This window comes from Nelumbo nucifera, chromosome 6, assembly GCF_055504915.1.
Source record: "Nelumbo nucifera cultivar China Antique chromosome 6, China Antique-T2T, whole genome shotgun sequence".
Lineage (NCBI taxonomy): Eukaryota > Viridiplantae > Streptophyta > Magnoliopsida > Proteales > Nelumbonaceae > Nelumbo > Nelumbo nucifera.
The window spans coordinates 1,005,813-1,033,555 of NC_142654.1; the positions used below are offsets into that span (position 1 = coordinate 1,005,813).

Here is a 27,743-nt window from a genome sequence, read left to right on the forward strand (position 1 = left end):
TTCATCCAATAGTGCACTTATGGTATACTAACTTTTACCAAATTTCCCATTCCAGTTACATTTAGTGTCGGTAGCAGAAAATGGCAAAGTCCAAAATGAACCCCAGACCAATCAAAGATTAAAGTGACTGACAAGCTGCAGAAAATGCAACAACGTTCCATCCCCTCTCACTTCTGTTAGTTACATGATACATGACCCCATTTACCCTCAAATTACGCCAATAAACATAATGACTTTGTACCTAAACTGACATCATACTTCCTTCAAAGTTCAAGTCAAGGTTGGAGCAGAGGCAAGGCCATCACAACGCCAAAGATGGAAACCAACAATAGCAACATCCAGAAGGGAAATTTATCTGAACCCTTGTTGTTTCTTATGTCATTTAGGGTTTCTCCTCTATTTTGGTCCTCTGGTCCTGTGTCATTTCCAGGTGTTTCATGCAAGAAATTTGGGCCTTCTTCTGGGGGTAAAATAGAAGACGACTGCTTCAAAACAGACTGTTCAGCATGTTGTTGCTCATTGTACTTCTCTACATACTCTGGGAACATCTTTCTGAAAATCGGACTGCAATTCAAGGAAAGAGATCCCACTTAGAATCTGATAGAGGACATCAGCATTCCCTACAATTCAACTATACAAGACTCCCGACCCACCCACCCACCTGGACATATATCCATTTTGGAGTTTTTAATAAATTACAAAGAAACGAGAAAAAACCACATACAAATTAGAAAGAAAAGGGTCTATTGTAGACCCCTTTCCATGCCAATTCACAGTTCGAATGGGGTCCTATTGTTTGGGCCAGGCCTCACAAATACTGCTAGAATTGAAACATATCAATTATCAAGTAATGTGCTGAATCCAAATTAACCATTTTCATTTGAATAGAGAATTATGACCAATAATATATGCACGACAGACTGTAGACCACCCCCTCAAGGTCTATCTAATGGAGACTGAGTTTACGTTTGGATAAGCTTCGAGATTTGTATTTTTAGAGCCCCAATTTTGGGCTTTGTTTTTTGAGGCTTAAAAGTGTTTTGACTATATTTTTAAAAGAAACATTTACCAAATGCTTACAACACATTTTGTCACATTTTTGTTTACCACAGCCCAAAGCTCAAAAGCAGAAGCTTATCCAAACATAAGCTAAGATTCTTATTGCTTCAATATTAGATAGAATTTCCCTGAAAGAAATCAAATCATGATAGTATTGCAAATTAAGATTATTTCTGCTTCATTTATAATTTTTCAAAAATTAAAAACGGATAGAAACATGATTTTACCTCATTTTAATCCATATTAAATAAAATAGAGTTTATGACTTCTACATTAGAAGCATAAGATGGCATAATCAGGTTCAACTTAGAAGTCAATTAAACTATGTGCAATATCTTTTTAACTCATATGATAATATAATCAAGTTTGACTTAGAAATGAATTATCCCACATAGAATGGCTCTCAGCTAAATAAATCATATTCTAGTAAGGGTTTTAAATTAGGAGCCCATTGACAAAATTAAAAGAAATAAAGGAATGAGAAAGTAGAAAACCAGGTCTTGATTGAATTGATTCGAAACACATGAATTATATAAATTGTAAGATTTGCAAAACTGAACCATACGATTCAAATAGTAATTTTAGGATTCTTTTGTACTGATGATGACATCATCAGAAATTGGAACCTGTGTGGAATGGAGCCCTCCACCTTCCCCATACACAACTGAATGTTGATAGGTGCAGTATAGGCAACCCAGGGATTTCAGGTGTATGGTCAGAAACTGTGACGGAAACATACTTCTCATGTACTCAAGTCCTATCAACGTTGGGGACTCAACCAGGGCAGAGCTGACTGCTATCTTGTTGGGGCTAAGAAAGGCATAATGACTTAAGCATAGGAACCTCATAGTTGAAGGGCAATTCTTGGGTGGCTACAGGATGGATGGGCAGAAATCAGGAGAGTTCTTGGAAGTAAAGATCTGCACTTAGAGAGGTTAAAGATTTAATGATGGAATTGGGAGCAAGTATCAAGTGAGACCTTGATTTGCAAAGCCAATCTGATGGGCTGTCAAAACAGAAGGTGGTAAAAGATCAGATGTTTTGGGGATAACCTTCCAAGAGGAGCTTGTAATAGACAATCCTAATGGCAGTTGAGGTTAGCTACCCATTTTATAGTTTGCTATGTACATACATACTTTATTCAACTTTAATAAAAATCTTTTAACAGTTACTGAAAAAAAATAGTAATTTTAGGATAAGATTCAAATTGAAACAATTCATGATTCAAATTATGAATATATCACTTTAACAGCTATGGTCTACATGGGGGTAACCTGTGCATTGTAGGCTGAAGACGCATGCATGCACACACACACACACACACACACACACAGAGAGAGAGAGAGCACTTACCTCTTACAATTAAAAGCGAGAGAAGCCTTTGCCAACCGTTGTTTTTCAGCAACAGTAGTTGAAACACTGCCAGTGGTGGGACTGTTATCCATCTACAACAAGAAGAGAATTCCTTCATCATCATCCATGCCTTATCTCAAATAGGGGTGCAACTTGGGCGGGACCAACCCGAGCCCGAACCAGTCCAACCCAGAATTTTACACGGGTTGGGATTGGATTTTCGGTCCTCAGGCTGGGCTTGGGCCCAAGAAGTCGGGTTTTTTTATTTTCGGGCCGGGCTTGGTCCTAGCCCTTAGGTAGCCCGAGCCCAGTCCAATTATATACATTTATACATATATGTGTATATATGTAAATGTTGCATACATATTTACATATATATACATACATATTTGTACACTAGTAATTAAGCACGTGAGAATTTTTTATATTAATTACTTCAATTTTAGATATATCATAGTTAAGATAAAAATTGAAAATTAACAAAAGTAACAATATGATTAAAAATAAACTCAAATGCTTATAGCAAATGTGTACGTGCATTGCATGTGGAAATTTTAAATTACAATAACAATTATTATTAAATTTTGTATTCCATTTTGTCATAAATAAAAATAATTTTTAACAATTATTTTTATTTATTATGATGAATATATAACATTATAAATGTTCTCAAATGCAACAAAATTCTATACTTTTTCATTGTTTGTTTCTATCTTTTTTAAGTATTTATTATTCAATTATGACATCATGATTTTTTTTTGAAAAGTTGGATCATTGACCCACCATCTAGATAAGAAAATAGCTTTGCTTTCGGATCAGTTTTAAATTATATATTATCTACATTATATAAATAATTTTTACTTATCACACTTAATTTTTGTTTGATATAATTAATATATAATTTTTTATATATTCTTTTTTTTAATTGTACTTTTTATTTTTTAAAGATTTATTATTTAACTATCATATCATCGATAAATCCATTTGACCCAAACCACTAACCCACAACCCAAAAAGGAAAATAGTTTGATTTCTATGTTGACACTAAATTTGGTATTACATTTCCCTCATTGATAAAATTATTTCTTATGTATAATACTTATTTTTGTTCAATATAATAAATGTATAATATTAGAGATGTACCCAGTATTTATTTTTATGAATATATAACATTAGATATGTGCCCAAATTTTTTCTATTTTTGTTATTCTTTAAAATTTTCTATTTAAAAAAAAAATAAATTATTATTTGACTATGACTTCATTTCATTTCTAGGTTGATTTTAAATTTGGGTTTCCATTTTCATCATTAATAAACTTACATTTTATATGTATTTTTATTTGGTATAATGAATATACAATACTAGAGATATGTAAAATTCTTTTTATTTTTTGTATTATATATTTTATCTATTTTAATTTTTTATTATTTAATTATGACATTATTTATTAACCCATTTGGTTGAATTGCTTACCCACCATTGCGAGGGAAGAAAATAGTTTTGTTTTCAAATTATTTTTTAAAATATTTATTTTTATACCATTAAAATTAACTTTGTGGGTTTAACGAGAGAATATACCTTAGTATGAGATTAAATGAGAGAGAATGGAAAAATAGTTTTATTTCTAATTGGTTTCAAATTTTACATTCCATTTCCATCATTAATGAAAACATTTCTTATTTATCATACTTATTATTGTTTAATATGCCAAATATATGATGTTACAAATGTTCCCATTTTTTAATTTCTATATATTTTTGCATTTTATCTATTTTGATTTTTATTATTTAATTGTGGCAACATGTATTGACCCATTTGACCTAACGGTTTAATTTCTTACCACCACTTAGATGAAAACACTATTTTTTCAAGTAGATTTTAAAAGTATGTTTTTATGTTATTGGAATTATTAATTTATTATGCATGGATTTAATTAATAGAATTTAATGATGAAAAGAAACAAAATGCCTTAAATATATGATTCAATGAAGACGAATGCAAATTAATACCTTAGTTGTTGGATTTAATGAGAGGAAATTGAATGCATTGAATATCTTATAATTGTCTCTTCTCAAGTCATTTAATATATATACTCTTTTGCCCTCATTTTTTATCAATAAATGTAAATATGGAAGGGTAAATTTTGTCTTAAAAAAATCCAGAAATATTCCTAAGGCTATTCGTGCTTTTTAAAGTAGTATAAATATAACATTTGTATAATAGATATTTTACATACATACATAAATATATGTATATATATTTGCATAAATACATTTATATATGTATAATTTTAGAGTGGGTTCATTGACCAACCCGAGTGCATCAAACTACAAGGCGGGCTGGGCTCAGGTTGGGAAAATCAGGCTTGACCTCGGGCTTGGGCCTTAAGCCCAAATTTTAGGGCTGGGCCTGGGTTGACCATAAACCCGGCCCAACCCACCCGACTTGCATCCCTAATCTCAAATAAATGGGGTCGGTTGCACGAATCCTGTTTCGCCAATTCAATTTGAAGCCATACCCACTGTTAAATTATTAGTGCTTAAATCATTTCTTACTACTTCTACCCATGTCCTTTTTGCTCTACCCCTAACCCTTCTAGCCCCTCAAACTTGTAACAAATCACTTCTTCTAACTGATGTTGTTGATGGTCTTTTTGCACACAACCAAACCATCTTAGTCTACATTCTCTCATTTTATGACCCATTGGGGCTACTCCTAGGTTCCTACGGATGACTTCATTCTTAATCCCTTTCTAGTTTTTCCTCTCATCCATAGAATTCGCATTTCTTCCACAATGAAACCTTTGACAAGTTTATTTTGGGCCTTACAACTGTTTTATTGAATTTTCCTTTTTAGTCTAAGTGGTATTCGCCTATCACATAAAAGTTCAGATCCACCATTCCATTTTGCCCACCCTGCTCTAATTCTTTGGGTGAAATCCTCCTCAATCTCTCCCTTGTTATGAATTATTGAACCAAGGTACTGGAAATGGTAATATTGAGTTATCTCTTGGTCTCCAATCCTAATTCTTAAATGTGTCCTGATTTACACTCCTATAAGTACTAAATTTACGTGCCATATACTCTGTTTTAGTCTTATTTTAAAACCTCTTGTAAATTTAGTACATGACATGAAGCGAGAAGATAGGAGTGTATATCAAGATATTCAAATACAACCCTTTCACTTTGTGTTGGTCCTTATGGCATGCATGAAACAAGAAGATATTTGAATCAAGAATCCGTCCAATGGGGACTGTTAGTGGCAAAGTTGAGAGAACTCTGATTCAGTGGTCCCTTATTTTGAAGCAGTTCAGAGGTATCAGCTAAGCTCTATCTGAGAGCAGATGGAGCAAAAAATCCTTTTGTGATGAAAATCTCCTTAATTTGCAACGAAATCCTTTTACCATCTATGAAAAAGAAAGTGGCATACATGCATTTATTCATTACTTGGTCTTTTTTCTATTTTACAATTTTCATTTTGTCAACTAATATCATTTGGTCACATGAAAAACATTGATAGGAGAAATGAGGATTAACTTGGTGCAAGTAGAAGGATATAAAAGGGATACCTAAGACCAAAAGGATGTCAACTGAAGTAGCAAAAAATCACCTAAGGTCTTATTATTTAACAGAAGATATGGTTCTTGAGTGAAATCCTAGAAGAGGATTCATGTAACTGGCCTTATATTGTTTGGGTTGAGGCTTTTTTAGTTTAATTCAAATCAATATATCAAAGAAAATATACAACATGCATGAAATTCAAAATCTCAAAACAATTTTAAAGGCTGGACCAACCTAGCTGACTTCTAAATTTTAATGAATGGCCATAAGAACAGATAAAAGCATTTCCTTCATTAGAAAATAGAAATTCTTTTGACAACTATCAAAAAAAAAATCTTGACTATACTTGAAGCCGGGCCAACCATGTTTATCAGCATAGTTCTAGACTTCTAGGTCAATCAGCAAGCTTATCAAAACATGTTCCATCTAATTTCTTGTTCTACATGCTTGCCAGCACAATTAATGTGTAAGGTCCATGATGAGAAAAAGTATGAAACATGGATCTATGCCTATCACTAAAAAGGGGAATTAGTAAAAGTTAAAAAGTTGCAATGGAACTCACCATGAATGACAAAAGTCCTGTAAGTATACTGCATCCACAACCCAATAAAATCAATGAAAGCATATGAAAAATAATTAGAATGTTGAAAATCATAATAATTGAGTTTCATTAATTGATAAGAACTCATTGATGGCAAAGGATAAACTGTATAGAAGGATGCTAGACTAGAAGAAAATAGTGTCCTCGAAGAATGAAAAAGAAATTACTACCATAGCTCCACGGGGATTATTAATTAAAACAGAATAGATTGACCTTACCTCGAGACAGACCACATTGGATTCCAACTTTCTGGATGAACTGAAAGAAGATATAAATGCATCCCAGATCAGTTAAGAAATGGATCACTCTGAAACAATAAATTGCTAATAGAATGCTTAAGAAAAAATAAATTGATAAATAAACTTACAGTCACTCATGGATAAGCATATTTTCTTTTGTGTAATAAACCGTCCATTGGGAGTAATCATGCTAGCCAGAGAAGAACAATTTTTTGTGAGAAGGGAAGTCAAGTCATTATCTTAAGAGTCAGAACACCATAACTGAAAGCAACAGACTATCAGTCGGGGATATTAGTACCTAATACTGGGAGGCTTGAATGGATACTCCGGAGGAAACTTGATTTTCCCATAGTAATATCCACCTTACCATAACAAGTGGAATTAAACGTTTAGGAGGGCAAAGGAACACCATCAATAAGCATCAGAAATGGGCCAGGAGGGCCATAAATGTTTACATATCTTCAGTGCCTTCTAATACCAACAGATGAGATCACATACCTGCAAATGGCGTTCCATCGCTCCCCTCAAGCACATAATCTAAAATGAAAGAGAAAAGGAAATTAAAAGATAATTGTTGTCCCAATATGAAACTACATGAGCAAACAACAAATTGACAACAGTAGAAATACGTAGGAGGTAAGCAGGAAAAAAATTATATATGGGGAAAATATTATCCCAACTTTCCTAGAAAAGTGTAACACTGTGATTTGCTTCAAAGAAAAAGACTTAATTGGTGTTTATCCCTGAACTAGTGCATCTTTGTAAAGCTAATGGTGAGAGTTGCTATCACTTATTAATCTCCTGCCCTTTTGTTTCAGTGATTTCAGATTGGTTTCTCTCTATTTGGTTGCAGATGGACTCCCCTGGCCAAATGTACAAAGCTTATTTGCTTCCATTTCTGTTAGATGGAAGAAAATGGGTAGAATCTTGTGGAGATGCACAAGAGCTGCTGTTTTCTGGACAGTTTGGGAAGGAACCAAAGGATTTTCTCTGATTTAAAAGGCGTGCCTCAGGCGCGCCTAGGCGCATTTTGGGGTATGCGCCTCGCCCAAGTCCTAGGCGCACCCCTTTCAAAAGGCCATGTACCTGATGCACCTTGCGCCTCAGCCCAGGCGTGCACCTTTTTAAAATTTTGCGCTTTTTGCTTCTTTTTTTGAGTCTAACGGCTGGGCTGGGGGCTCTACCCCCGGACCCCCAGCCACGCCCCTTGAGGAAAGCCCAAACGAGTCTATGTTAGGGTTTGAAATTCTTATTTCTCACATAAAAAATAATGATTTTAGAACTTTCATTGCCTTTTAAGAAGATATTTTATGCAATGAATGAATGAACAACATTAGCAAATGGGGGGATTCAAAATGGCTTATATGTTTGCTTTTATTTTATATTTTCATTTGAATACGCTTTGCATGTTATGTTTATGTATTTTAATTTTAGATAATATGTTTTTTAAAACATTTATTTTAAAATTTATGTTTATTTTTTTATTAACATTATGTTTAACATTTTTTGGCTTTTTTTTTTAATTTTCTGACTTTTTTGGATTTTTTCGCTTTTTTTTTTGTAATTTTGCGCCTTGCTTAAAAAGGAGCGCGCCTCAGGCGCAAATTAGCTCTCGTGCTTTTAAAACACTGTTTAAACCATAACCATTAGGGTGTTTCATTGGGTGAAAGTCTTTGAAGCTCTTTGAAGGTAAATCTGCAGATGATCTGTTCAAGAATTGGAAGGAAGTGGATAATTCAGCACCTCTCAAAACTGTGACCTGTCCACTTTGGTCCCCACTGAATGATGGTTTCACTATGTTGAATTTTGAAGGAAGCAGTGAAGGCAACCTGAGCCCTTCAGGTATAGAAGTGTTTAGGGATGGGGAATGGAAAGTTATTGCTCTATTTTCAGGCCCTATTGGTATAGCGATTCACTAAGAGCTGAGGTCATGGAGGTAATAGAAGGGATAAAAAGAGCAAAGGAGTTAAATATCAGAAAACTGATTGTGGAAGGTGACTCAATGCTGATCATTGGCTGGCTACAAAATGAAGAGATGGAATTTGGAAATTTGCCAACGAAAAAAAACAAGGTTTAAGTGGTTGACCCAGGACTTGGAGATAATGTTACAGTGGATTAAGAGAAGTGCAAATTATTTTGTGGATACACTTGCAAAACAAGGGATGGGAAGGGGCAGTTTATTTTGGGCCATGCTGTAATTTGATTTTGTACTCGGGGAAGGTTAAGAGATTTCACCCCTCCTCTTGCTTCCTTGTATCTGTTTCTTATTTTATTAATAAAAGTCTGTTATATATATATATATATATTATCCCAACATCCTTCAGACCTTCACTTTAAGTGTTCCAACTAGCTGAACCATCTTGCTGCCAAAAGAAACCACATCTTGTCTGGGTCACAATAAACATCTCATAGATAGAAGTATGGACCAACAGGTACTCAATCTATAGGTAGGTTCGCAGAGTTGCATGACATGTTTATTTATTTATTTATCTCTGGGTCACAATAACCACTGATTCAGTGAGGCATTTGACACCTAAGAACCAAGTCAACTTTTTGCCTGCTTTCCAATCAATGTTAGACCAAATGACTTTGTACTGTATACAACCATCTATCATTCCTTAGGCTGACTCTCTTTCTCCCTCTCAGAAAACTCTATAATGATACAATCTACATCAATGGAGAATTCAATACTACTACTAGCATTCCTCAACTAAAACTTTCCTTTCTGACCATCCACTACCAACACACAACCATCACTAGGAACAGCAACTTGTTGATGGATACATTAAGAGTTCTTTTAATATTTGGAGAAACAGTAACTATTTGTATTTGAGTTCCTGCACCAGTAATTTAATTTTTGGTCAATTTGAGTTTTTTGTTGGTAATTTTTAACCTTTATTAGATATAGAAAAAGAACAGATTACATAATAACATGCCAAGCATCCCTCTTTTTTAGGCCTTGTATCTGCTATCTAACCCTTCCTTTTAACTGTTGACGTTACATGCTCCAATAATTATCCCAAAATATCCATCCCTATATACTCCCTAATCAGCCATGGAATTGCTGATCAATGAACCAAGAGAAGTTGGCATCAGCTGCTCTGGTATTGCTGCAATCCTTGACTGTTATTCTTTAACCAGTGCACAACCACTCTAAAATGTTACTCCTAATTTTATCAATGTCTTAGAATCATCTTGTAGGGCCAAATTAGTTTAAAGAGTAACATTTGTGGTATGGGAGCATGCCCCAACTCTCTCACTCTCTCTCAAGTGGAAGTGGGGTATCTTCTTCGGCCCCTTCCTTCAAGTGTTTTAAACCAACTAATTTGAGAACTTAAACAGATTGTAACCCAACTGAGTTTTTACTATCTAGCCAGGTTAGCATGCATATATGGTTAGTGGGTTCTTCAGATGTTAAGGATACTCTTATGCAGCTACCCCACAAAATAAAGGACAGTTATTACATAAGTTGTATGTGGCATTCCTTTTTTCTTCATTTTTTTTCTGAGAAAAGGTAAGGTAAATTTTATGATAGAAGAGCAAAGCCCACATTACAAGAGAGCATTCCCGACCACAGGACTGTGGTATTCAAACACCCTACAGACACCAAAGAAACAACATTCCCCACAGCAAACCTGACCAGGATATCAACTATATATTTATTTAAGAATAATCTTGTGTTTCTTTCAGCCAAAATTGTTCCTAGATCAGCCTTCCAAAAACATTTGTCTTCACTGCCTAATCCCAGCAATACCCAAGATGACAACAAATCATGCATTGAGGCAGGTATAACCAAGCAAAGGTTTGCAATTTCCTGGTACATTCCTTTTATCTTCATTACACAGTCCAAAGGTTAAAGCACCTGGTTACAGTTTTGCATGGACTCAGACAAGAATCAGAATCTGAAACATGTCTGGGTCCAACTCAGCAAGTCCAAAAAAGTGGGATCTATGAACATGCCTCAGATAAATAATTAAATTACAATTTAAAATGGACAATTTCCTTAAAATAGCCAGAAGCTTTATACGAGAAATAATTGTAAATTAAAACCAAATTAAAATTGGTACGCATGGATAAATGGATTCATAGAATATAAACTTTAAGGAATAGGAAACAACCATCAGATAAACCGTTTTTCCAGGTTGATTTTCTTGTAAGAAGTCTAGTCTCTACCATTGCGGGACTATTTATTGACTATGCCAGATCTGGTGTGGGCTGTTAATAACACAACAGTGTGCTTGGATGGTTGGACCACTAAATGATGTGTCTTGGATTGGACAACTATGAAGAAAAACTGACAAAACACATTTAGGATATTGGAGTGTCATATTGGTGTGGATGGCCCCCTTTTTACTATAAATATCTTGAGCACATATAAAATGAATCCCACATAAGAGATTAACTTGGAAAAATATGTATAGGGATGGATGGTTAAATGGTGTTGCTGATCATGACAATAACCAACCTTATCATAGGAATAGACAACATGCCAAAGGTACATAATCTGTTGCATAGAGGCATCTGTCAGTGAGAATCAGAAATTTGGCAAGTCAACACAGTAGACTTTGGTAAACCCACCTGATTTGTACAATAACCAAGTCAGACATGTACTTTGGCACAATGTTGTAAAACATAGAAGCATGAGAAGAGGTGTTCCACTAGCTGGAGGTGTGAGGTGTAGTTCAGAACACGAGGTCTAAGCCTCCTGAGCACAAAAGAGGTGTTCTTTTCTTTTCTTTCTTTCATTCTTGAGGCATGGATGAGGCCACACCAGAGGCATCTGGGTCATGCAAAATGCATCTGAGGCATATGCCTCAGGCATCCACACCTCCGGGTGTACAACTCATACTTTTTTAAACATTGCTTTGTGAGCCATATACTACTTAACTCATCCTTTCCAAAAATGTGATTTCCGTTCAAAATTTCTTCATTATCTAGACACCCTTCTCTTTCTATGAAACTGTACCTACTATCAAATTCCTATTCTACTTGAGCTGGTTCATCCCAAATACCTACCAAATGGTCCATATCTTATCAGATTGAACAATTAGAACTTTCAACTCCTGAAGACTAGATTGTGCAATCTCTTCTGATTGTATTGTTGGATCCTGGTGATCCTCTTATCAAATCCAGAGTCACTTTCACAACAAGATAGGAACCTGGTCAACAGCAAACCTTGCCAGATTTTATAGCAGCAAGATCTGGACCAATCAAATCCTTACATGGATCAGCTGGTTTTTAAGCATTGCTTTATTCTCTATTCATCTTTATTTTGGATCTGAACCTCTTTCTCTCATAATTTGGATCCACGAGTTTCCTTCTTTACCCATTACATACAACCCTAGTAGGACTTTCTCTTCATTCACTATCAACATGAGAGGATGATATTAAAATCGGCTAATTGCAGAGCACTACCAAGCCTATATGGGAAGGTGATGTCACTATAGTATACACATACCCCCAACCCCTCTGGTTCCTCAATTCAGCTAGCATATCTGCAATAGTAAACTTCAACACACTAGAAATCCATCTCATTTGAGCATCATAGATGCCAATACTTTTTTGATCATGTTGAGAAGATGAACCAAATGCCAGGGCCCACATCCAACTCTATGGCACCAATTGATTGCATTCCTTGAGTTGCTTCAATGGACAGGGGTGAAAACTGGATACTTCTTAGCTGATTGAGCATAAAGCACTTATATTTAACACCCTTAATTCCATTTATGCTGAATCTGTATCCCCAATTGGCACAGTAAAGACTCAATGACCCAATAAATGCTGCAATTTACCATGGAGAAGAACCAATTAGTTCCCCATTGCCCAGGGTTTTCATAGAGCTGCCATCAAAACGAAATTTGACAGCACCAGGACTGGTAGAGGTAAAAAGGCCCGATGAAGAGAGTCATCATAAGATGATTGAAGGGTCCCTCATGAAATCCTAAAGAGAGATCCTTTTAAGCCCCTTAGAAGCACTTGTCAAGAGCTAATAATTGATAGAACATGGCCCTTCAGAACCTTCTTTTTGTAGGTAAGGAATTCATTAACTATCAAATAAAAGAAGGCAACATAAGAGAGGGAAAAAAGGAAACACAAAGAAATAATAGAGAAAACAAAAACATAAAAATGGGGGGTGAGGGCGAAATCCAGACTAATGATCATGAACCACCTCCCCCCCCCCTGCCCGCCCAAAAAAAAGGGAAAAAAAAGAAAAAAAAACTCAGCTGGCCAGCTCATAATCAATCTCAAGCTACACCATCATCATTCAGACATAAGAAAATGACAAAAAATAATCCCAGCCTTAGCCCCCCCCCCAAAAGAAAAAATTAAAATTGAAACTTTCACAGGTTAGATTCTTTACAGTCACATCCTCCTTTTCCCCTTGCCCTTCTTGAACCATCTCCACTCTTTCCCTCACCACCTGTGCCCCATTTTTCCTTCAATGCACTTATGCCCCCTCCTCCAAAGCCTGCATACTCTTTCCTTTCGGAAACTTTCACATCCAAATCACAATGCTCCACCCCAAGATTCAGACTCCTCAGCTGCCCCCATCTCTCCTCTAAGCATCTAAAGCATGCTTACACATAACCATTCCCCACCCTAAAAAAAGGAAAAAGAAAAAAAAAGAAAAAGAAAAAACAATATTGTTGCTCAGTTCAACCATTTCTCCCTCCCTTTCTTTAATACAAATACTCACCCTTCAAAAAAATTATTAAAAAAAAAAGAAAAAAATCCTTGGGGGTGTTTCTGCTAGAACCACCACAATGTGGTGAATAACCTTAATGAAGGGCCAAAACCAGTAAGGTTTTGAAACAATAAACAAACTGTATGAAAAGGCTACAGAAAAAAGGAAGGGCAGATGGCACCAATGGTACAGAGTTCCCATTTAATGGTGGCACATATATGTTGGAAGAGTTGGAACAAGCCTTATATTTGAAAGGTGATCAGTGTGAATGTCTAGTTACTGGGTATTGCTTGGAGTTTCCTGTCTGCATTAGTTCCTTTTCAAATGGAAATAGAGCTTGTTGATTGAATTTTGACACTGCCTCTTTACAGATGGAAACAGATAATTACTAATGGGCATTCTTCCACAATAACAGAACAAGTCATAAAGTATCCTTGACTTTCCCTTTCATCCTAGGTTCTGCATAAGTAGTATACAGTGAAGGGTCAGCTAGAAAAAACATTAATCCATGAGAAAACCAAGTATTTGACATGATTAAAAAAAATTATAAAATCAAACTATGCCAAATAAAATGAGTGCAGAGAGAAGAAATTTTACTTACGCCACTCAAGGATATCATTTGGTGAAGGACGAGCCATAACATGGGAAACCGGCTCCTACAAGTTCATACCGACAGAAGTTAGCCTCTCACAACTACATTAGCAGAGCTAGCTCAGTTTGGTTGGCTAAACGAGCCTCAGCTGAGCTTGGATGGGATAGGTTCTGTTAGATACTACAATATATATGATATATAAATGATATATAATAAATATACTCTTAATCTGGGCTTGGTCCTAATATCAAAACATTATGCAAAATAAGAAGAGTTTAACCAAGCCTAAACTGGGAATTAGTTCACTATCCCAAGCTTGGCCAGGCAAAGCTCAGTTCAGATTGGCTTATTTACACCCATGATAACACCTTCTATTGGAGTCCCCCCCCCCAGGTTATAGAAACAATCCAGGAACTTATCTTAATTAAAAAATGGCCCAAAAGAAGAGCTTAGGTTGACCAGGTGGCAAATGGTTTTAAGCTGAAATTTGCCCCATGAATGAGGGTAGAAAGACAAACATGTCAAACCCTTTTGATCCCCCAACCACATTGTCATGTGAAAAATTCCTCCACCATTTATGCAAGCTCCTTCGCTAAAGGATCAGATCAACAAACCCATTCCCTATATAAATGTACTTCATGTGTATCTTGGGAATATCACATGCACTTGCTGAATCTCAAAGTTGAATAAGGTATCAAATTAACAAAGTATTCATCGTGCCACAAATTAGAGATAAGCATATAAATTGATGTCAAACATGAAAAGGAGGCTGAAAAGGGACAACCATGCAGTTACACCAAGTTTATATGGGGTTTTTTCTTCTCTTTGTTCAGATGTCATATGTAACAGCCAATCAAAGACATCCATGCATGATCTTTTCTTTATGGCCAAGTTTCAAGGAGCAACAAAGATAAGATTTTTTGGAGCTGTGTTCCATTTGCAGTCTGTTGGAGCATTTGAAAGTAAAGACATAAAGGAATATTTTAAGGAACTCAAAAGAGGCATGAAAGAATGTGTTCGGAACCAGGAAAATTGGTTCTGTATTGGATTCTAGTGCAACTAGAATTTGCAAATGCACAAGGAGTTGTGCTCACTTCATTCTTTTGATCTTCTCTTTGTTTGGGTGTAGGTGGAATCCCCCAACTGATGCGCAAAGCTTGTTTGATCCTTCCTTCTTTGGTGGGAAAAAGAAAAGGGGAAGGAGTATGTGGAGATGCACAAGGGCTTCCAATTTGTTGAATTATTTGGGAAAAAAGGAACATCTCTGTTCCTAATTGGTCTCCTCCAGAAAGAGGATTTGTTAGGCTTAATTTTGATTGTAGCAGCTTGGGTAACCTGGGATTGTCAAGAATTGGAGGAGTGTTTAGGGATGAAGAGGGAAAAATACAGGCTTTTTATTTATTTATTTATTTATTTTGAAGGGCTACACAACGGGGGGTAGCCCATCCCCCAACCCAGGTGCAGGTGGGATTCGATCCCAAGTCTCCACTACGACCAGCAGGAGACCTTACCGACCAGCTGGTTGGCACCTTGCAAAATACAGGCTTTTTATTCTGGCCCGATAGGAGCAAGTGATTCCTTGAGAGCTGAAATTTTTGCGCTAATTGAAGTGGTAAAGAGGGCAAGATCTTTAAACATTGGAAAATTAATTATTGAAGGGGATTCCAAATTGGTTGTGGATGGCTGTTAAGTGAGGAGGCAAATCTGAGGAGTTTTAGCAATGAAAGGAAGAAATTCAAATGGTTCACACAAAATATGAAGTGAGAGTTCAATGGGTCAAAAGAAGTGCAAATTCTTTTGCTGATACGACTGCTAAACAAGGGGCAGAAAGAGATCAGTTGTTTTGGGTTCAGTTGTAAAAAAGTTATGTTGGGTTGGGGAGAGATGAGAAGGTTTATCTCTCTCTGCATTTGTTTCTTCATTGTACTCTTGTAATCTGTTTCAATTTTTAAGGAGTTTTCAGTTACTAATAAAAAACAGATAAAATAAAAAGAAATTGGAGACTGTGTAAACAATTTTTCAATAAAATGGAAAAGATGAATCAACCTTGCTAAGGAGTTGCAACAAAGGAAGGGAATAAGAACCCTGGTGAATGATCAACAAGGAAATATTATCAGCCTTCTGGAAAGTTTCACAGTGCAAACTGGAGCATGGGTAGCTTAATATGCACTTATTTTTCCTTCTTTCTTTCTTTTTTTTTTTTTTTTTGAGTGGTAAGACGTGGAACTTTGTACTAAAAGGAGGGAGAGATTCCATCAACATAATATGTAGATACAAGAATGATCATGCACATTGATTACAAGTATTATATATTCATAAAAAGTCTTTATATTTGAAAACCCTTCTCCCAAAGGATTCTCTGCTATTGATTGCTGAAAGCAAAATTTAGGAGATAGATGTTTCATAAAAAATACAAGATGCACCAAGAACTTGCATTTGCCAGTTCTTTCATTCTGGCAAAAAAATTGGGTGCCATCAAAGCAAGATTAAAGATTTGGAAATTGGAGAAAAATATGAGTTTAGACACTGAAAAGAAAGCTCTCTTGAGTACCATAAAGGAAATTGATTCAGCAGAAGAGTTGGGTCCTATATCAGAGGAACATAGATTAAAAAGATCTCAGGCAAAGCTGAAGTATGATAAATTGGCAGTGTCGGAAGAAATTAAATGGAGACAAAGAGCTAAAGTGGCTTGGCTTAAAGAGGGGGACAGGAATACACTTCTTTCACAAAATGGCAAATGCAAGAGCTAGAGCCTTCGTAATTAACAGGTTGGAGGGAGAGGTCAGAGTGGGTGTCTCTGAGGCAGATATGAAGTTAGTGGCAACCAGCTTTTATAAAAAGTTGTACAAGGAGTCCTAGTTCTTCAGACCTTTTCCTAGGTCCCTTCCTTTTAAATAGTTGAGTGAGGTGCAGTCTTCTCTTATTGAAAGATCTTTCACGGAGGAGGAAATAAAAGCAGCAATCAAGTTGTTGGCTGATGAGAAATCTCCAGGGCCTGATGGTCTTACAACCCTTTTCAATATTAAATGTTGGGATGTTGTGAGACAGGATATTCTGAATGTCTTCCAGGACTTCTATGAGAGAGGTTCCTTGTAGAGGAGCTTGAACACTACCTTCATAACTCTCATTCCGAAGATTGAAGGTGCAATGAACATTAAAGATTTCAGGCCGATTAGTCTTTTGCATAGCTTCTACAAAATCTTAGCTAAAGTTCTTGCTGAGAGAATGAAAGGGGATCTAGGTAGTGTCATCTCCAATAACCAAAGTGCCTTTGTTCCGGGTAGACAGATGCTGGACTTTGTACTTATTGCTAATGAGCTTATACATTAAGAAAAAAGAAGGTTCCTCCGGGCGGATTTGCAAACTTGATATTGAAAAGGCTTATGATCATGTCAATTGGAGATGTGTTGATCTTGTGTTATAGCATATGAATTTTGGGTAAAAATGGAGGAACTGGGTTAAAGTTTGTATCACCTCTCCAAAATTTTCAGTTTTGGTTAATAGACGGCCTGCAGGCTTCTTTGATAGTTTCAGGGGTCTTAGACAGGGTGATCCCCTGTCTCCCCTACTCTTTCTATGTGTAATGGAGATCCTCACTTTGTTCTATACAAAGGCTGCTAATTCCGGTGAGTGGGAAGGCTTTGCAATTTCTCCGAGGGGTGAGAAGGTGAACATTCTCCAATTTGCAAATGATACGTTATGCTTTGTGGATGCCTCCCCCTCCCAGGTGGAATTAGTTCTTGGGATCTTATCTTGGTTTGAGGTGATTTCTGGCCTTAAAGTCAATTGGAATAAGAGTCAAATAATTCCAGTGGGTCAAGTTTCCAATTTAGCAGATTGTGCAGGCATTTTGGCTTGTCAAATTGAATCCCTCCCAGTCAAATATTTGGGTCTCCCTCTGAGGGTGAGTTGTGGTTTATCTTCAATTTGGGGCCCAGTAATTGAGAGAATGGAGAGAAAACTGGTTTCTTGAAAGGCAAAATACCTTTCTTTTGGGGGTAGGGTGACTTTGATTAAGAGTACATTTTCCAATTTACCCACCTATTTCCTTTCTCTTTTCTCTATTCCAAACAAAGTTGCAAGCCAGCTTGAAAAACTTCAAAGGAATTTTCTTTGGAGGGGGATGGGAAGAGGAGAAAAAAGTGCATTTGGTAAGTTGGGAGTAAGTCTACCTCCCTAAAGATGAAGGGGGGTTAGGCATAAGGAAGTTGGAATCTTTTAATTCTGCCCTCCTCTGCAAGTGAATTTGGAGATTTGCAGCAGAAAATGATGCCTGGTGGAGATCTCTCATTGCTAGTAAATATGGTGTGGAATGGGGTAATTGGAGAATGAGGGACCCTCCTCCCAATTGGGGAAACTCTTTGTGGAAAGGGATAATGAAAAATTTCTCAGCTCTTGCTGTTGGGGTCTCAATTAAAGTTGGCAATGGTATTAGGACCAAGTTTTGGAAGGACTCTTGGTTTTCGGATGGCCCTCTTGCTGGTTCCTTTCCTCTCCTCTTCTAGTGCGCTTCAAATCAAGAAGCTTCAGTTGTAGAGTGTTGTAGTGTATCTGGTGGTTCAGTTCTTTGGTCTCCTTCATTTAGAAGGAACCTTTTCGACTGTGAGGTGGATGAGGTTTTGAATCTGTTGACCTGTCTTCAGAATCAAGAGTTGGATTTCAGCTCAGAGGATAAGTGGCAGTGGAAGTGGAACTCAGATGGTGTGTTCTGTCAAGTTTCTGACTTCTAACCTCTGTAGAAGGGGTGTTTCTGATTTCCCGTCATCAGGTGTGGAATCCCACCAGCCCAACTAAATCTAACTTCCTAGTTTGAACTATGGCTCTAAATAAATGCCTTACTAGAGCTAACCTTATGAGAAGGGGCATTCAGCTTTTGGACCTGTCATGCAGCTTGTGTGAGAGTAGTGCTGAATCCACTGATCATTTGTGCATTCACTGCCCATTTTCTTCTCAGCTGTGGAATCATTTCTTCAGCTCTATGAACTTAAGTTGGGCCATGCCAAGTTCGGTTAAGGAGCTGTTGTGTTGTTGGAAGTTCTTGGGGTTGAGCAAGAAAAATAAATTGTTTGGAAGACTATTCCTAATGCTGTGTTATGGTCCATCTGGTCTGAGAGGAATAGAAGGATACTCTGTACCAAGGCTTTAAGTCCGGAAGAGCTAATTTAGAAAGCAGTGGGCAAATTGGTTTCTTGGGTGTCTTTGTCTGGGGATTTCAGAAATTGTAATGTGTCTGCTGTTTTTCTTTCTAGTTCTTGGTGGAATGTGTAACTGCTGATTAGATCAGTCGGCCTTTCTAGGAATGATCTCAGCCTCCCTTGTGTATCTCGTCTCAATAAATATTACTTTACCTTTTTCCAAAAAAAAAGTAAATTTACAAAAAACAGATAGATAAATGAATACATATGCAGACAGGCATACTTTGCAGAGTGCTCTATATTCCTTCTGAAGACGCTTTACACAGGACTTATCTGCCATTATATAACAGCTTCAGAATGACACCAAGGTTAAGAGATCCAGATTTCTAAATGGTTCCTTTGGTTCTTCCACCAACAAAGCTTTAATTTGTCAAACTGATGAACATAAGAAGAATAATTAGATTACTCATTGCACATTAACAAATTCATTAAATGTATAAAACAGAAAATCTCATAACAAATACAGAATACTTTCAAATAATAAGCACAGTAATCTTCAATTAGGGGAAATGGAGCATATATTGTTTGGCCCCAGTAACCCCAACATCAGGGTGTTACACCCTTGATGGAGCAAGGACATGATTGGAAGACATAGAATTGTTATTTACTGGAACATATGACAACGAATTTACAGAATTTGGAATAAAAATTGACACCAAATGACCAAATATGGATATCAAACAAAAATGGGGATACAGCTACCTATTTCCTAAGGAACCCAGACTATCCCAATTAATATTCTTATATCATATTTTTTATATCTAATTGCTTAAGCTGTGCCATTTCTCAATATTCATATCCTGCAAAATTCAGTTGAACTTTAAACATGTATAGATTTGATTATGATAAGGGTGGTTCATTGGGCTTCAATCAAAGAGGAAGTCAAATGAGCTCCCATGGATTCTTAATTGAGAGGATGGTCCAGTATTGCCAGCTTAACACATTAAAGGCCCCAAACAATCCGATCCTGTGTACTAGTAGAAGATTGAAAGCATAAATTCAACTTTAATGGTTGCAGCCTAAGAAACCCAGGTCAGTGGGTATTAGAGGGGTCTAAGGAAAACACAAAGTATCGATACTCTCGAAACAGAAATTTTAACTTACCGAGAGTTTTTATAAATCAATACTCTTTTATCTTTTATTTTTAATTTAACATTTCAACAGTGGATATGTTAATCCAGGATTTAACATACAAAACAATCAGAATTAACAAAATCTTATCCATTAGCATTTCAATGACCATGAAAATCGATAATATTGATTCTTTGAACCTTGGGTGTAAGAGATGACAATGAACCATTATTCTAAGTTTCTCAGCCCCTGTTGGAACTGGAAACTCTTTGAGAGCTGAGATACTAGCTCTCCTTCAAGGTCATAGATCATCATCCTCTTTCAACCTTTCAAATTTGACAGTAGAAGATGACTTTCAAGTGGTGGTCTCATAACTCTTTTTAATATTTTTAAGTCATGGGGCTCTAGAAATCTGATTAGAAAAGTAAAGTTTTTGAACCAACATGAATTGCTTGTTCAAGTGAACCCCTAGATCTATTAATAACCTTGCTGATGCATTAGTGAAAGCTGGGATGCAAAAGATGTTCTGGTTTGGGGGAATTGAGGTCCAAGGATTGACCTGTAACAAAATGTGTTTATACTTTATACTGGTGGTCTTATGGGCTTGAGGCATCAATACTCATTTCCACTTCATTGAAAATGAGGTCTCTACTTTTCCATTATCAATGAATTAGTTATCAGTTATCAACTATAGTAAACAGTATTATACTATTTTAATATTCTAAAACTTTTATTTCTAAGTATACCCTGAAGTGCCCATGTTGTATCTGGTGTCATATCAGATACATATCATATCTGACAGTGGAACCAATATGCTAGTGTAATAAGATGAATAAGTACAGAGAGCATAGCTAAGCTGAGATCAGCAGCAACTCCAAAAGACACATTCCCAAACACAGGAATGAGAAAGTCTAAATCTCCCCAAGGTAGGTCCTAAATATAACTTTTTCCTATCAAGTATTAACTCTGCTAGCAAGAGAGTTAGTGGACCTTTGTATCCATCTAAATGAGATGTTCATGGTGGATGACAAAGGCCTCATTTCTTTAAATAGGGGTTGTGATAAGGGATGCAAAGGGTGTGGTACCATTAAGCTATTCAAACCTGTTTTCAGTAATTCAGTAAGGACAGAAATGCTTGCCCTATTTAAAGGGCTGAGTCTGGCTTGATCTTACAACTACTTGAACCTAATAGTGGAAGGTGACTACCAGGTGGTTTTCTCTTGGTTCCATTCCTCAGAAGGTCCTTGGGTTTTGAGGCATTTGATTGGAGAGGCTAATATATCCAAGGCGTGGTATTTCATGTTGATACCTAGAGGCTACATCTGCAAATAGTCTTGCTGACTCTCCATCTAGCAATAGAAGGAGGTTGGATCAAAGCCGGTTTGGGGAGTTACAGGTCAGGGTTCTAATTTGTAACTTATGAACAACAAAATCTGTACTTTTTTTTCCTTTCCATATTTTAGGACAGCTCCTTCCATCCCCTTAGAGACAATTCTAAGCCCCTATAGGAGGGCAGCAAGTTCACCCTTCATTGAGTTTACTACACCAACTAGTCCGCCATAGCTTAATAGAGTTCTGCTTGTATGATCTATGAAAATAGCACCAATAATTTATAATCATGGGTTCCCTAGGATCAGCAAGTGGATGAATTCAACTTTCAGTTCCCAATAAGCCTCCCAACTAGCCTTCATATCATAGTAAAGATCTTCTCCCTGAGATTGAGAGAAGTCCTGGAATTTGTGGCTTCCCTTTCTCAAGGGTCTTTTTTAGAGGGAGATAAAAATATAAAATCAGGACAAATTTTAGTAGGTAATGACGTTGAGAATGATGTTAAGGTGCCAAGATGGAAGGTTTTTATTTTCAAACATAATTTGGAGAAAGCAACATGATCATGTTGATTGGGGATTGTTAGAACGAGTACTCTCTAAAATGGCTTTTGGGAGAATATGGATCTCTTAGGTGATACGTTGTATCAGTTCCATAGAATATCTATTCTAATATGAATGGGTAACCAATCTTTAAAGCTTCCTGGGGGTTATCTTCCATGTTTTTTTTTTCCTTTTTTTATCAATAATACAACTTTCGTTGTTTTTTTTTTTTTTTTGAGAAAATTTAACCAGTCTTTCATTTTTTTATAATTGAAAAGTTATTTTATTTACCAATATATAAGAAAAGTTACAAGCACCCCAAAGAGAGGCACGAGGTGTGACCACCCTTGAAAGTATAAGAAAGTGTAAGAAGCCAACAATGCACTAGAAACAAAGCATTACAAGGTTGCTCAGTACAAATGTTCCCTCGATACCCCTGGTTTAGCAAGATAATCAACCATAGCATTTGCTGACCTGCTCACCCAATGTGATCTAACAATCATGTTATCTGTTAACCAGCTTGCCTTCTTTAGGAAATCCCTATAGCACAAATGACTAAGCTCGGGCCTGTTAACCAGCAGCATACAACAACCTTAGAATCTCCTTCAATTAGAAGATTCTCAACTCCTATTTGATTTGCTATCTGAATACCCTGTAGAGCCGCCAATAGTTCAGATTTGATTGAGTCTCCTATTCCCACTGGCCCAAAGAATAAGGCTAAAATGTTGCTACCATTATCTCTCAAAACTCCTCCTATGCCTAAGGGGCTAGGGTTTCCTTGACTTCCATCAAAATTCAGCTTAACCCAATTACCCAAGCCAACCTCCAGGTGGTGGGGTCCAAACTACAGTAATTTTTCCTTCCTGGAGGAACTGGTTGCCACTGATTACCAATTCCTCCAAAAGTCATCAACAGAGAACAAGTGGAAAGAATCCAAAGTTCTCAGCCAGTGAATTGCCCTTGTTAAGATACACTCCTTGACAAGTAAGAGACTTCGTTCCTTTTCTTGAAAGATTCTTGCATTCCTTTCTTCCCAAATTGTTCAAAGTGCAGCAACTCTAATACATTTCCACATAATCCCCCCTCTTTCAGTGGGCCACACAAAGATTTTTTTTTTATAGAAGAAAAATTGGAGATAAAACAGCTTATCTCCAAATTAAAACATTACAATTGAGCCCAAAAACATTTGATTTCTCCCAGCCCCTAGTCTTGCCAAAGCATCAGCCATGCTGTTAGCCAATCTTTGAACCCATTGAATTCTTACATCCACACCCCTAAATTATCCATTTAATCTTCTTTAACTCGTTTTTATACACCCATAAATTATTCCCTTTGTCTTGCAGCCAATTAACCACCAATTGAGAATTCCCTTCAATAATCAGCTTGTGTACATCTAGCTCCTTTGCTTTGATGACCCCTTCCACAGCTGCCATTACTTCAGTGTTCAGAGAATCCCCAATGCCAATTGGACCAAAGTAAATTGCCACCACCTGACCTAACTCATTTCTGAACAAACCTCTCACACCTAAGGGGCCTAGATTCCCTCTGTTATTGCTATCAAAATCTGGTTTACATACTTCTCAGTGGTGTCGAAGCCAAACTAATCCGGAATTTTAATGATGAATTAGCCACTTCCTATAGAAATCATCCACCGAGAAATCTGAAACAGATTTAGAGACTTTAGCCAATGAACAACTCTGATGGTGATGCATTCTACCAAGGCTTCCTTACTCCTTTCTTTTTCAAGGAAGATTCTTGCATTTCTCTCTTCCCAAAGCGTCCATGTTTTTTTATCAATAACTGATATTTCATTGATGGAGAAAAAGGAGTAAGTACAATTAAGGAATACAAACAAAAAGAGATAAACCCTCTTATCTCTCCCAAAAGAACTCTTTCTTCTTTTTATGGTTGTGCCCAAAGTAGTTGATCCCTTCCCACCTTTTTTTCTTTGAATTGTAAGGTAAACTAATTCATTAAAAAACCATAAAACCAAAAAACAATAGAACCCCCATACAAAAAGAATCTGTACTAAAGGAAAGCCGATATACCCAATACATCCAACCCCAAACCAAAAAGAAAACTATAAGCTCCTTACAAAGAGGAAATCTTGATCAAAAAAAGAACATTTGAGTCTGTTTTTTAATAGTGGGTGATTAGCCAACCAGGAACACACCATTCCCAAATCCTTTTATAAACCTCTTCTTTTGTACTTTGTCTCCCTTCAAAAATTCTACTATTTCTTTCACACCACACTGCCTAGAAAACTGCTGTGGGGAGGATGCTCCAAATTACTTTTCCAACACTGCTTAAGCCTCTTAAGAACCAAGTCCCTATGAATCCCTTCACATCATCCAGGGTGCACATTTTAACACCGAACAATTCCAACAGTCTTACCCAAACCCAGTAAGCAAAGTGACAGTGTAACAACAAATGGCTAGAGGATTTCACACTTCCATTACATAATGTGCAAGCCATATCCACCACCTCTACTAAGTTAAACCTAGTTAGGATCTTGTCCAACACCACAGACCAAACAAAAAAAGAAAAAAAAAAAAAAAAAACAGCTAGTTTAGATGGTATAGTCCTGATCAAAACCTGTCACTTGGAAAGGAAGAGGTATCCTCCCTTAACAAGCTGTTAAAAAAGGATTTCACAGAGAAGGTATTACTCAAAGAGCCATTTCGTTTTGTCCTCCCCTACACTAGATGTTCTTTGAGTCATATAGAATCTGTAGAAAACTGACCAAAGAAGCCACCTCCCAGTCATTTAAATTGAGGGTTCCAAATACAATGCCCATTTTGCCTCTCCAAACAATCAGCCACTGTTACATCCTTATTTACAACAATCTCGAACAGATCAGGAAACAAAACCTTTACTGAGTCATCCCTACACAAGTAGTCCTTCCAAAAAAGCACCCTATAACCATTACCCACTCCTTATTTAGACAAAGCATCAGCTACTGAATTTGCACATCTTTTAACCCATTGCAACCTCACTTCCATATCTTGTGTCAGCCATCTGAACTTCTTTCTTTCATTGTTGTAGCTCCACATCTTTTAACCCAAAGCATCCAAATTATTGCAGCTCTTATGCTTCTCCGCGTGACTCTACCTCTCTTATTAGGTCAAGCAAAGGAGGAGGGAGCAAAGAGGCCTAACATATTGGAAAGAGGGGTCCACCTCCAACCAAACAAAGCAATAAAGCAATCCCAACTACCAATAGCAAAAGGGCAGGGGATTAGTAGGTGAAAGCAGGATTCACCATTTGTCTTGTAGAGAACACACCAATAGGGAGAAGCAAGCGTGAGATCTTCCTTTTTGTAGTAAGTCACATGTGTTAATCTTCCCATGGTAGACCTCCTAATTGAAAGCTTCAATTCTAGGCAGGATTGGTTTTGCCCGGATATCTTTCTCAGGAAAGGACTGAAGAAGACCCAAAGGAAACTAGAGCCTTAAAGAACAAAAGACATGAGAAGGAGCCCAAAGGTGCAGGAGTCCAAATTCATCTGTCATGTTTCAAAAGGATCCAAATAGATACCTTCTAGAATGTTTAACAAATCTAACACCAACAGAATCAAAGTCATGAGGAGCCCAAAGGCGCATTAGATATGATGTAGCATCTGAAAATAGAGATGAATTTTGGGAAGGTTTGTGGCGGGTGATAAACTCCTTGTCATAATTTTCTTAGGTTATATTCTTTGTTCCTACATAAGAACCTATTTGGGACCAGATTTCTTTACCTCTGACAGGTATTCATTGGTCTAAGTTGCTCAAGGAGGGATCAAAGAATTTGGTCTATTGACCTCTAGGTATATTTTTTTCTTGTGCTTTTTTTTCAAAGTCCCTGACCTTTCTTACCCCAACTTCCTCCTTTCCCACTGAGTGTTCTTTGGATTGGTCCATTCTTCCAAAAATTAGAATGTTTTATTAGAAAGCATCAAAGCAGAAAAAATAATAACAACAACAATAAACACCACTAAGGTGCTATATTGGAGACAGGACATTTTATGCCTCTCCCCTCATTTGTGTTTGTGTATCATCTTTTGCTCTTGCCAGTTTGTTGACAATGTGTGAAAACAATTTTTCACTATTTTTGGGTTGTCTTGGAATCTCCATATTGATATTTTAAATCTCTCCTCTTCCCATGCATCCACTTTTCCCACAAAAACAGGAAGGTTGTTTCTCAAATTGCACAAGAGCAGCATCCTTGCAGAGCACTTGGTGCAAAAGGAATGCAATTGACTCTATCATAGTGAGATGTGGGAGTGGCTCATTGTGGGGTGGATGATTTATATAGTCCACCTTTATCCTTTGAAGATAGCTAGCAACTACTTCCTAGATATATCCAAAATTTGGAAGGATAAAAATGAATTTGGATGGTTATTATCTAGAATCCTGCCGAATTATTCAGGCACAGCTAGGAAAAGTATTACCTTTTAAGGGCTGAACTAACTGCTCTACTTCAATGTCTTAAACTAGCTTATTCATCTTTGAATTGTTATCGTTAGGTTCAGTACCCCCCCCCCCGGATTAATTAGGCTACATCCTAGGTATTCATATTGAAAAATTTTGTCCAGATGAATCCCAAGGTGAGCTGAACCTTTTGCTAACAACCTGGGAGGAGTTAGGTGTATGGGGGGTGCTTCCCTCCCGGGTCAGTGGTTTTTTTGGGTTATATTTTATTTTTGTACGTTTTGTAGATTGTGCAATCCATTCTTTGGGAGGCATCGCCTAGGGAAGCCAAAATAACTAGTCACTATCCTGCCTCCTCAAATAGACCAGTGAAGAATTGTTGAATTCTAGAGACAGATTACTATACAATCACCTTTCTGCACCATCATCTAGAGAGATATAAACTTGGTGTTAAGAAAACCGTAAAACACTTTAAACTTATTCTTAAGAAGACTACACACAGTTCAGACTTCATCCAGCTAGTTGGGATAAAGGTGTTCCCATCTAGAGCATACGACCACACTCCAAAATACAAATTCAAAGACAAAAAACAAAATTAAATGGATACAAGACAAAAATAAATTAAGAAAAACAAAAGGGAAATGCATGAAAAAATATAATCCTTTTAATGACTCTAAACAAAGAATAATCAAATATGAATAGAAACAATTGAAGATTCATTCAAAACCGAGCAGCAACAACAACATGTAAAGATTCAAACAGTTCCATGTAATATAGCAGAAAAAGAACGAAACAGATGGCTCGATTACCTGGAATTAGTCTAGCTCCGCCCTGGGTACAATGACTCGGCAATTCGATTCAAAGAAGAACCAGAAATTATCAGAAGCAGTCAACACCGATGAGCTAGAAAAATCACGAATTATTTCCCTTTCAGATCTCCGATTCGGCCCATCAATTCTCCGACTACCCCGATCGAATTAGGTTTATTATTGGCGTTGCGTTCGCAGAAGGGGAATCCGACCTGAAGGACACTTATTTATTTATTTTCTCTATTTTCTTTTTAATGTTCTTGAAAATGCTCTCCGTACTTGCGGTCAATGAGCGTCC

The 27,743-nt window shown here is 36.8% G+C and overlaps 1 protein-coding gene across 1 annotated transcript; it reads right to left on the reverse strand.

Annotated features, from left to right (window-relative positions):
* On the reverse strand, positions 1 to 27,743 carry LOC104609246 (ubiquitin-conjugating enzyme E2 34-like). Its single transcript, XM_010275497.3, has 10 exons — positions 27,446 to 27,743; positions 19,509 to 19,660; positions 14,100 to 14,154; positions 7,312 to 7,350; positions 7,112 to 7,175; positions 6,942 to 7,003; positions 6,793 to 6,832; positions 6,536 to 6,563; positions 2,413 to 2,504; positions 1 to 564 (listed from the first exon to the last, which is right to left on the reverse strand). The coding sequence occupies exons 2-10, from the start codon at positions 19,563 to 19,565 to the stop codon at positions 276 to 278; spliced, it is 726 nt and encodes a 241-aa protein (XP_010273799.1). The 5' UTR covers positions 19,566 to 19,660; positions 27,446 to 27,743; the 3' UTR covers positions 1 to 275.